The sequence below is a fragment of the Diorhabda sublineata genome, chromosome 5 (genome assembly GCF_026230105.1).
Source record: "Diorhabda sublineata isolate icDioSubl1.1 chromosome 5, icDioSubl1.1, whole genome shotgun sequence".
NCBI classification, from domain to species: domain Eukaryota; kingdom Metazoa; phylum Arthropoda; class Insecta; order Coleoptera; family Chrysomelidae; genus Diorhabda; species Diorhabda sublineata.
Window position 1 is genome coordinate 31792416 of NC_079478.1, and position 13122 is coordinate 31805537.

Here is a 13122-nt window from a genome sequence, read left to right on the forward strand (position 1 = left end):
ATAAAGGTGAAAAAAATCTTCTAGTAAGGGCGAAACAAACTTTCTGGTAAGGGTGAAACAAACCGTCCGGCAGGATCCTGTAAAATAGTTAAAATGATAACCCATTTCAACAGGTGTTGAGTAAAAAGAAGGAATATGGTAGAGAAGCCAAAAAAAAACATTCTAATGGGATCACTATTACTATTACCTCTTTGGTTGTTCATTTCGAAGCACTAAATGGGGGCATATCTCTTAAACTTAAAGATATGAAAGGACAACAAGGGACAACTGATCACCTGGGAGTCTCGTTGATCTTCATTTCACATCGCAATTTTTACACTCTTTTCGGAACCGTTTCCACCAACCAAATTTTGTAACAAGAGGTCAATTGTAGTTGTCAATCATCAAAAAAATTGAAATAAAGTCCATTCATTCACACGAGGATAGAGTGAGACAGGTACGGTACAGCAATGAAAATTAAAAGAACCCAGAAACGGCGCTAAATTCGCTAGAACAACTAATAGTATCACCAACCGTTCACCAGGTTAATCTATACTCTTGAAAATAAAAACAAGAAGAAATTACCATCTAGAAACATGATCTAAATCCTTCGAAATTTATTAGAAATATTTTTGTAAGAATCAAGAATATAATAGAACAAACAAGTAAATGGCAAAATAACTCTTGAGTAAATATAATTTAATTCATTTCGGTAACAATCATATAATTGTACAATGAGTCAAAAAAACTAAATAACTTGTTTACAGGATCAACCCCAATGTAATTATTGTTTAGTTCAGTACTATGATACATTCAAACACAGTTGTGTATCTTTCAGAATAGTATAGTTTTGATGCAAAACTTTGGTCACTGAACGAACAGGTGACGATAAAAATAAATATACAGTGGGTGAAAATGGATAGTCAATTTTATTTCAGGTTATTATAGACCTTTTCAAAATTGTAACGAAAACTTGAATACTAAATACAGAACAGAAAAATAACAATTAAAAGAATAGTTTTAAATAAGTCCTATGGAATAATATTCAGTTTTGACATGTTAAAATATGATTAAATATTGCTAGAAACAGAATTAATAGGAAACTTTGTATCAATAAATCTCTAATAAATAATCATACTGATCACCGACGACAATGCAGATGTGCATTGCAAACCCAATTATTCCTATAACTGTTTATGTTGATATGCAACTTTTTATAAAACATAAAATAGAATATTCCACTCTATTTTCAATCATCGAAAATAATGAAATTCGTTGTTTCCATAATCTTCGTTGTATTTTTTTGTCGCTCCTGGCAGACGATGTATTCAATTTCAAAAAGCATATATCATCGAAAAACGAAAGAAAAACGCATACTTATCACCATACGAGAAATCCACCCCAGACCAAAAGTCAAGATGCTGTTTCCGTGGACCACGGCACACTTCGGATCTGTAGGCGCGAACCGCTAAAATCTACAAGGTAACAGCGCAATCGAAGTTGGCGGTGGTAGCTAGCACATTTAGTATGTCGCTAGCATCTACACTGTGCGCACCAACACGTGGAGAAAGCGGATATTTCAAATACCGCACGCGGCCGAATTTAACCAATTCAATGGAACATGCAGGACATATAAAACTACCTTTAACCCCTTCCCCTATTTTTTAATAGCTTCAAATAAATCAGGATTACTGAATTTTATAGTGTTTCAGGTTTTGACTGAATATTTAAAATTAACGTGACTAGAATGTATTTGAGATTTTTACAACAATTTTTGTGTGTAGAGTGTTGTGATAAATGAAAATGGTGATTGTTGTTTATGTGAAGTACAATTTTCCGTGAGGATGATGCTTCTGACTGCCGCTTTTTTCGTTGTTTTTTCCCATATCGTCATGAGTTTTAATTTTGACGAAGGACCGAGTCAAAGTGAATTGGATAAACCAAGTAAGTTCCTCTTAAGGACAATATTATTGTTTCCAAATTCTAGTATACATAATAAATACTAAGGAAAAATATTAAGATTGGAAAGTTGTGTCAAACGAAATAGTAATTTAGAACTCTTTTATAAAAGACGCACGTAATTATTTTACAAAATTGAGTTGGTTTATCTAAATGTTGTTGTGAAATTTAATGGTCAAATTCTAGAAAATTAGTTTCGTGAATAAATTACATGAATAATATTCTTATGGAGCGTCCCGTAGAAAACTTTAGCGTTACATTGAAAATTTTAAATTGATTAGTATTAATATATTCTCAAAATATCTGTTTGATGCCATACAATATGCTAATTCCATAATTCATTCAAAATAGAACGAAATATTCTATTTTTATTGATCTTATCAAAAAATTTGTTCAACATTTTTTCAAAGCACAAATTTTTCGTTAAATTTCAAACTATATCCCAATCTATAAATTTAAACAGATAAATTCCGATATCCTCAGTAACATATATACAAAGTAAATTTTATTTTATTCGATATACATAGTGTTGGTTGTAATTGAAGCTTCAATCTAATCATGTAAGGAAATTATCAAACTTCTGCTTAGCTGGTTTAATAATAAGCTAAAATTCCACATTCCCAGAAATGGCTAGGCAAACTCATGGAAAACTACTTCTACATCATATCTAGCTAACAAAACATTGGAAAAATACTGAAAATTTATTAACTTTCTACCGATTGCTTTATATCAAAATGAAACTAATCAGGAAATTTTGGAGTCTATAGTATAAAAGGAATAAAATGTGTCTGGAATAACTAGTTCAAAGTTTTTTTATGTCTCAATTAGGTTCAGAGATATTCTGCTGAAATTTAGCAATTTGAAATGTACTAAAGTTATATGTGAACCCAGTATGTTTGCTTCGTCTACCCGATCATTATAATACTTTAACAATCGCTCGGATTGCCTTCTATCGCTCACCAAGTACCTGCAATGTTCAACTTCAATCCCACTGTGATCTCAGGCCTTATATACGATTTAGCGACGCTCCAGAACAAGGTAGAACTTCTGTATCTAGTACTAGCGTCATCTACGAGGAATTTCTACAACATAGTTCAATCTCTTAGAGCTTGAACTGAAACTTATATACATTATCTCCAATTATAGAAAGCTTGTGAGAGATATTATTTTCCTTCATTTTTGTGCAATGTATAGCTTTGTACACAGTTTTCATTATTTCCAAATTCCAATTAATAAAATAAAGACGTTTTTCACAAACCACTAATTATTTTAAGAAATACAGCAAATGAAAAAAATAGTCAACTATATTTTCGAATAAATTTCTTATTTTTTAGGCCTTTCAATATGTTTATGTTTCTAAATGTTCTCGATTTTAGGTCTCTTCTGTTTCAAAATAAGTTTTTTTCAATAATTTTTGTAAGATTGATAAAAAATTCACGTTTCGACTTAACTTCAGTCTTTATCAAAATAAACTTATAACGTTCCTTAACATAAACCGAATATTTCAGTTATGTTACTACAAATATTTGATACTACGGCTTGAAGTTAACATCTGAAACTATTTGGTTGAGTTACCGCGATGAAAAAATAACAGACGATACATTTCCCACATCTTTCACCTTTCATCAAGGGTAAAGTCGAATTCTACAGACAGCCATAATACAGAGAATGCATTTCACACCTTGTTTCCAAAGAAAGTACATATATTTTAGGTAGGTATTAAGGTGTTGTCTTCCTGAAAATAACATTCCACGTTTCGATTTGCTACAACAAAACACCAAAAACGTACTTTTCTAAGAAAGAAGAAGCGACTATAGTCGCTACAATGAATTTGAAACTTGTTATAGAGGAGCCTGTATCAACCTAGTCCTAATTTTCTGCGAACAGATCTTTGATAATTTCAACATCTATTTAGGATATTTATATGAACATTCTACGCCGTAAAAATTCCTCATTTTTTTTAGTTTGCCTCACTTTATCCTACATTTTGCGAGATAAAGTTTTGGCTACTCTTGCATACTGGAAAAAAATAAAAACACCCAAAATCTGTTATCATCTTCAACGTGAAATTTATATAAAAAATCATAAACACACACGTGAGCGTGAGAATTTCGGTCTTCTTTGGGTTTTTCCTTAACCTTCCAGTATCTACAGTTTCCCCTCTTAAATAACATATATACGGTCTGGATAACCATCTTATCTAACTCGCACAGGAGATCAGAATATTGGAAGAAAATTCTGCTTTTTCTTCATATTTTATATTATTAGGACACTCTCCTATATTTTTCGTGAAAAAGCCTTCGTTTCCTACGATTTTCGAATTGGCAAATCTATTTTTCATGGTCCATAATAATAACTCACTCTTAATTGAAAATGTATCCGCTTTAGTGGCGACAGCATCTTGGTATTCTTATATTTAAGACACTCGTAATTTTCAGTAATTTTGACATATTCTTGCTAATTCCTGTGCTACAGTACTCTTTAAAGTATGATATCCAGGCGCTAATTTTCTTACGGAAACCTTTACTCTGCCTTTTCCTATTCTTTTTACTTTCTACTGGGTTTCAGACACGGCATTTCTTCTTCAAATTTGGTTATAGCATGGTAAATCATTCTGCGTGAAATATTGTGGTTTTGAAATATGCGAATTATGTCAGGCCTACGGATCTCTCCAACTGAATTATGAACTCTTTTTCTTATTTCCAACATATAAGAAATGCACTTGTCATAAAAAAAGGACTTGTCTAACCAATATGGAGAAAATAAGCAATTTTTGGTTCACAAATGTATTTGTGTATTGTATCATCACACAGAACAGTGACAAGAATTTTTTTCGCAACTATGATTTTTGATAAACTACAAAAGCTTGTTTCTTGTGACAGATACTCTCACTTACTCTTACTATGACTTGTTTTTGGGCGATTACTGCATATTCGCGACCACTGTTCAACACTTTCCTTTATGTGTTCTAGTTTTTTAGTTTTTGAAATGCTTTTCCACTCAGATTGCCACTGAAAATTAATTTTGATATATGCTTTCACGTCAATATATACCGCATTATGCATTACATGTACATCACTGCAAACCGTAGAGTCTTTTGCTTGTTTGTCAGCATCTTCATTTCTTTGTATTCCTTGAGAAGAACGCACCAACAAAACATTTATGTTCTTGTTTTGTATTAGATGCAATTGAATCTTGATTTGTAGTTCAAGAGGCTTTTTGGTATAGATTATTTTTAAGAAGCCCAAGGCATTTGAGAAGTCCGTTATAATTACTGTTTTTTGTAGGTTTGATTATTGAAATGAATACTTAATTGGCTATGGATCTAAATATTTTAGAATATGTTTTTTAGCAGAGGCATACGCGATGGACACATAAACGATCCTAGATCTTATGACATGCCTGTAGATTGAGAGTAAAGTTTTTTGATCATATCCCCACTCTTTTTTTGAGAGAACTTTGAATAGGTTTAGTTCATTCTGACAAGGTCCTTAATATGTTCCTTCCAATTTAATTGCGAGTCAAAATCATTCCCAGATATGTGATTTTTTATACCTAACCGAGAGGAAAACCATTTGGTTCGAGTAGTAATTTTTATTTTATGATTCTTTGAATCATATACCTAGAATATATATGTTATAAATTATTCATCAATCTAATAATTCCATCTAATGCTTCAATGTTATATGGAACCTTGATTATAATCTACTTTTTGTTCATGTACCATCTACGGACCCGAATGCTACTACGTAATCTTGTCCAAGACATAGATAAAAGACAGCATGTTTAACTGTATTGATTTCATTTTGTCTACGGTCGATGACCAACTCAGATTAACAATTTGATATATTTCTGTAAGTTAAAGTCATGTTATTGTTTATTGAGTGATTGTATTATTCATGTCACCTATATAGCAAGCAAGTTCGTCAATACACACAATCGAAAGGAAATAATTGAATCTGACGTAGGTGATAGGGAAAATGAGACTAAATTATCAAATTACTATATTGTAATCGGTACAAAATTATGATTAATTTGAAACATCAAACTAATAGAAGAAGTGACTCCAAAAACACGGTAATATTATTAAATATATTTTTGTTATATAAGTACGTCACAAAATAATTTGAAAAACCTAAAGTCGAACATAATATTTCAAACTGAATAAAAAGTAACATCGGCTATACACGTATATGCACATCGTGAGGTTTTTTCTTAGATCATAAAGGAAGGTTCTTCACGTTTATTCAAATCGCTTTAAAAATATTTTTTATTAAATTGAATAGTGAATATATCAGAAAAAATCTGAAATACATTTGAATACATTAACTCCCTTGTTATTGATAGTTATTATTAAAACTCGAATATCTATATGTAGTGAGTTGGTATAGAATATGAAAATATTGGGAAATTTTCCGAAGATATTAACAATTCTGTGTATGATCCTTGAGATAAATTCCAGCTGTTTTCATGCAATAATTTTCTTAGGATTAATGATACAAGAAATACTAGTGAAGAAAAAAATTTTTTTTCTATATATCGCAAATCATTTCAGGTAATTCTGTTAAAAATAATGCTAGAAACAAAACGAAAAATGACACAATCCATTTTGGACTGAGAAATTTGATTTCTCTTCAATTTTTTGATTATACTTTGTGGTTAAAATGTCCTTTTCCTATGCAAGACTGGGATTATGATGGTTTTTATAGTCTATTTTTTATGAAAGAGAGAGTAATAAGATGATGAAGCATTCGTAAACCATAGGCGTACTACTTTTTTTAGTAGATAGTTAATTTCTTTTTTTAGTCAAACAATTAAATATTAATGTTTGTTCATTAACTGTTAAAAGACCAAATTTTCGATGTTTACGCGGCCCTTTAAAATCCACTAGAATTCTCAATAGATTGCATACTGCACCCTGCAAGCTGCAACTAATCTAAACTGTTGAGAATACGCAACTTTGATCATCTTAGTTCATAGCTTTCTCAAAAGTTTTGATTCTTAAAAACTAATTGGACAGAGACGGACAAACGTTTTATTGAAATAACTAAATAATAATACTTTGTAGAACTAGGCTCAAAAGCTAAACGATCATAGTCAATCTGGCACAAATGAACATGAACATTGCATCAGTTTTTCTTCCAGTACAGGTTTCCAATAATCCAAAATTGACACCAGAAACTACTGAGAATGTTAGAAATTAATTTTGATTATGAAATAAAATAGCTTTTAAACCTGACATAATAAAATGTTGTTTGAGTTAGTTTATGCTAAGCAGCCATCTTATCCAGTAAACAATAAATATTGTAACATCATCTCAAACTTGATCTTCATATACCAGACTTCTCTTCATATAAATCTTGATCTCTGATCATTCTATATTGGAGAAACTATTCTAATCAATCACATGATGCTTTGCCTTCCATATTGTAAAACGCATTCTTATATGCATAAAATGCTACCTTTGTATGACAGGAAACCAGAAAATGTGAAATTTGTTGAAGACGAAACGTATATTATGTTATTAATTACGCGTTTATTGCGAAAATGAGATCAATAATTTGTATTTTTCACTCTAAAATTGATTATGATATTTTTAGGGTGTACCTTGTACTTATCATATATATTTAATAATTTTTAGAAGATGATCTCAGGATTGGCAAATGTAATTACCTATAAGCATCACACTCTAAGCAGAATACGTTATACAAGAACTAAAAATGGGAGAGATGAAGGGAACTGTTAATTATAAAAAAAATATTTCAAATAATACTACGAGTAAATAACGCAATGTTATTCCTGATCTAATAAATGGAAGCAGGAATTCTAAGTATAAGAGTAATACAGCAACTTTCAATTATTTAGTACCTTGTTTATCGCGAAAAAGTTTCCTTAGTTGTGATTACTTCTGTTGAGTTTTATTGCAACAAACTCCTCGTGAAAGTATAATGTGAACTCTTTCGGTTGTTTAGCAGTTATTGCGATTGCAATGAGGTTTTCTGTAAATTTATATGAATTGATAAATGTTGGAATTGCACCGTGTGTAGTGGCTCCTATATGTAGTAATGGGTAAATATTTGAATATGAAATTCATTCGACCGCCACAATTTCCGGAATAAAAATTAGGGAAATTAAAATCAAGCAGCATGTTGCTTTGACATGAAACTATCGTTGTGTAAAAAACTTTATGATACGAGCTTTGGAAATCTACAAGCTAATAACGAATTAATAAATCATGCAGTTCGTAAATATCGTTGCTATATATTCCAGTTAACCATTATGAACTCCTTATCATATTGTACGTAGAAAAAAGTTTAAAATAAATTTTGAGGGAACAAAAGGCAATTGTCATTTGAGTACATATATTACCCGTATTTTGTAATACTTCTCAATAATGAAATATGTAGATACGGGTTTCTCTATTTGATTTGAATCCTATCTGAGCCTAATTCTTCGTCGAAGATAGAAGCGACTTTGTGAGTTTAGATTTAGAACAATCCCTAACTCATTGTTTAGTGAAACGCAGCTTATACTAAAGAATGTGAGGTTTCCTCAACGCCACATTTGGCCGTAATGATACGCTTTGATTTGTAAAGTAGAATTATTGGACGACTTAGAGTACACCAAGTATATTTATCAACACATACCTGTGAAATTATAGAGCAGATGTTCTATCATTATTTGGGAATAATTGATTTTGAAATTGCATCATTGAGTTCCCAAATTAAATCTCTTTGCATGTTCTTCGGCAGTATGAATCAATATTAATGATTTTACAATCTATACGTTAGATACTCTCCAAATTAGATTCCATCTTGTAATATTATCCAAATAGTGGGTTTTCATATTTCAAATTTGAATATATTTTGTTTTTCTCATTGAAATTAGAATCGAATCTGTAAATTTTAATTCAATAGACAATTTTTTATACTTATTTAGTTTGAAAAAATAGAATATTCAGCTCTAAAACTCAAATATGAACTGGTGAATTTGAAAAAAAACTGTCATATCTAAGTGCACCTAGCAATATAATTCAAATGCCCACACATACTTTCGCGTGAGAAGTCCCGTTCCTCTAAGCAACTGCATGGATGCAGTTTCGCGCGTAGACTCCTTCCTCTTCTCTGAGTTCTATAGGATATTCTGGGAAATCTTATCTTTTTGTTAATAGCTAGCCTGTTGGTTATACACTCTCGTCCTCTTGGTCTGGACATCTTATTGTGTGTGCGCGTGTGTGTTTTCGCTGCCTCGGGTAAACCCTTTCTAACCTAAGCAAGAAAAGATCTAATTCGAGTCTTTCTTCGCCTTCTCTACCGCTGTCCCCGATGTATAACTGGGCAATTGCTTATTATTAAAATACATGTGTACAAAATTTTTGTGATATATAACAAGTGGCGATTGCATCTCCTACCATTAGCTATAGAAGGCCATCTCACTAAGTGAAGCTGGTCGTAAAGTACGTCTTAGTTCAATCATTAGAAATATATATCAATAAACAAATTATCAATTAAATATTGTCTTCATAATTTCAACAAATCATCATCATCATTCAAATACAAGCAACAGCATGGTTGACGATGCTAGAAAAATCAGATTTCATAGAAACTATAACCGGAATTGAAGGAAAAAGAACATAAAAAACTTTCTCCTGGAGAAAAATAGTTCTAGAAATTTCTGCATCACTCTTCTCATCGAGAAGTGCTCAGGATTCCTTATTTAAATGGTGTAAGATGTCATCTAATCAGAAAATCAGCAGCATAAACGATGGCTTCTAGTGTATTATATAAATGCTACCGAGAACAGTCGCGTGATAAAGAGAACCCTATCAAAACATTGTTCTTCTTCATTTAGAATAAAAATGGAAAAACGAGTATCACATCCACAATTCTCGTAAGAACATTCGTTTTTTGATAAACAGTTGACTTGTTTGTTGTGTTGTTTCTGTAATGGTTTATTTTGGAAGAGATGTAATTTGAAAATTTACTTGTATACTGACGATTTTAAGTATCAGTAGAATTATTATATTTGAACCAAATATGGAATCAAACTTATGCTTTGGAAGTGCCTCCCCATTTCTTCGATTACAGATGAAATAATTGAATTTGGAATATCATACTGGCCAATAAAAGCGACACAAAAATATAAAAAACATTCCATTGTACAAATTTTGTTTCTATCTATAGATATTGAATGGAAGTCAAGTTTCAATATTAATTACACTTGTGATCATAACTTTGATTGGAGGGGAAAAATGATCAAAAAACAGGAACCATGCATACTTAGACCAGTGAGCAGACTACCAAAAAATTTGTAAGTATCAAAAAGAGCCGATGAGGAGGCCGAATGATCAAAATTGAACAGGACACCATCGTAGTAGAGTAACAAGGAGCTGTGATCTGTCAGGTCGTTTTGACCAACAAAAATCATTGAAACTAGTACCTTGTCACCTTAAAAACAAAACATTCCGCGTCTTAAAGCAATCAAACTTTCGGGTAGAAACAATTCTACAACTTATGAAATGTATAAAAACTGCAAAATCTTTTGAAACAGTTATATATTCGATCAAAAGCTGAAAAAATATCAAAGTAGAAAGCTCAAAAAAACATAACTAGAAGCTATAAATTTTTGTTTCAATCGATTCAATCTGTCACATCTCTACTTTTTTTTTGGAGTTGCAAAAATAACAGCTTGTTACTTCAAATATCCTTCCTTCAAGGAATCATCACAACAAGGAAAGTTTACAACCCTTAATGTCCAGTTTACAAATTTCACTGTTTTAAAGATGAGCGGGTGAAGAGGACTTCACTATCATTGTATAATATTTATAAGTATTTTCAACCTATTCAAACTACATTTACTATTAAATCGATTTATACACATGTTAGTTTTGTTGTCACAATTCTACGTGATGTGTGTTTAGAATACATTCAGTGGAGTAATTGAAAGTTGATATCGAAATAATGATAATTTTTATGTTAAAGTTGTATTTTACTGCTTGCACTAATGAATGCTTTCATGGACTTTTTCGAAACGGTTCACATTAATCAAGGTTTTATTTGTTGATACGCTCGATCGTAATGAACCGAAGACTTTTTTGCTATCGTTACCGTTGATTAAAAAAATGCCCGGAAACCGGATAAACTTGACGGTAATGTAAGCGTAGCGTAGCGGCTATGAGTGATTTTAGACTCGAATATTCTCAAGATAAAAAAAAAACCATTGTCGTGGACGTGAATCAAACAAAAGATGTATTCCGAATGAAAATACGCCGAAGTTGCATAAAAGCATAAAAATATAATACCTCTTGTAATCACGCATTTCAAGCTAATATGAATTTACTACAATATAATTTCCCACATCATAACATCAATATTTTTTACTAGGTAATTTAATTTGTTTTATTATCCGGTACCATAAGAAAACGTGATATGTTTGATTACTTTCTGACTACGAAATAAACGGAACCAATCACAAGGTATATGAGCATGAATAAATGAATTGGAACGAGATATTTGCCATGTAGATTATGAGCGTTTTCATAGTGGGATTGTGGCAAAATCAAGTACCAACGTCTACTATCTTTAATATATTTCCGAGCTTTCTAATACGTATATATTCAACGTCAGAGACTGAAATTATGGTCTAGTAATATATAAAAACTATGTATGATGATATAACAATAATAAAAATTACTATATTGATAGATGGCAATTATTTACCCAATACATAAGAAGAGGGATATGACAGTTAGTGAATTATAGGGGTATAACTCTGTTGGAAGTCGTAGTCAGAATCATAAGAAATAGATTAGGCAAATACTTAGCGGAGAAGTCAACTACTTATCGAATTTTCATGCCGAAAGCAATCCAGAACTATAGCTATGACCAAGAATTAAACCTGAAGCTTCTTTTTGTAAATTTCAAGCAGGCGTATTATCCAATAAGTAGAAAACATTCACTTCATACTCTAGCAGCACTCGGAATACCTAAGGTAAAAATGACATTGATTAATACCGAGTATGAAGTAGCTGTCGAAGGAAACCTATCAAAAAAGTTTGGAAAAAAAGAGGTTTAAAGGAAGGAGACCCACTATCAGAAGTGTTGCTCAACCTTGTATTAAAAATGATCCCGATAAGTAGTGGCATCCGAAACCAGGAGATGATTTACAATAACAAAACACAAATCCTTGTCTACGCAAATGATGTGGTACTTATAAGTAGAACGAAAAAGGATCTACAAAAAATTATCTTAATCTTTGAAAAGAAAGCATAAGAATATAGACTGCGCTTAAATGAACATAAGTCCAAATATATGGAGATGGGGAGGGATCTGAATAGCTGTAACCAATTGAAAGTGACGACAGATCAAAACAAGGAGTAAAGATTTGATAAAGTCCAGGAGTTCGAATACTTGGGAGTTAGAGTAAAAAACGAAGAAGATGAAACCAGTGAAGTCGACAAAAGACTGGGGAGAGGGAACAAAACGGTTAGGTTAGGCTAGGAGGATTATGAAGATCACAAGATATTTCAAGATCCACCAAGTTACGCATTTACAATACAGTTATACAACCAACGGTGCTGTATGGCAGTGAGTGTTGGATCATGAACAAAAAAGTAGAACACAAAATAAACAAAGGGAAGAGAGAGGTACCGAGGAAGATTTTCGGAGAAATGCGAAAGCAAAACAAATGGAGAAGAAGAACGATCGCAGAGATCAAAGTACTGTATAGTCAAGCTGATATGGGATATGTGATCAGAGCAAAAAAACTCCGTTAGATGAGGCATATAACCAGAATGGTGAAAATAACTTTGTTAAGGGAGAATTAGTGATAAGGAAAAGAAGGCATCTACGGAAAAAATAAATAGAAGCATGTACAGAAGATTTAGAAAGAATAGGAATAGAGAACTGGCAGGAAGCAGCCATGATCAAAATAGATGGAGGAAAACATCTATTCTAAAAATCAATATTCAAATTGAAGCTTGATAGCAATATTAAGATTGATGATACAGAAATCGTTGTTAATTCTCATTGGGTAGATTATGAATGACATTAAATTCTTATAGACTAGATGAGGCAAGGTTGTTGTGAATGATGAGGTATATTGATTGGTTATTTACTAAATGAAGACAAAAATATAGTGCTACGGGTTTGTAGGAGTAACAGAAATCTCCTGGTTGAGAAACAT

At 31.7% G+C, this 13122-nt stretch overlaps 1 protein-coding gene across 2 annotated transcripts in view; it reads left to right on the forward strand.

Moving 5' to 3' along the window:
• The first annotated feature begins 1503 nt into the window (after positions 1 to 1503).
• LOC130444303 (nephrin) overlaps positions 1504 to 13122 on the forward strand; it is a 539064-nt gene continuing 527445 nt past the window's right edge. Inside the window, exon 1 of one of the 2 annotated variants that reach the window (XM_056779378.1) lies at positions 1504 to 1923. In XM_056779378.1, the coding sequence (XP_056635356.1) occupies positions 1824 to 1923 (100 nt within the window). In that variant the 5' untranslated portion in view covers positions 1504 to 1823. The remainder of the gene's footprint in view (positions 1924 to 13122) is intronic. The other variant, XM_056779379.1, reaches the window with a different exon arrangement.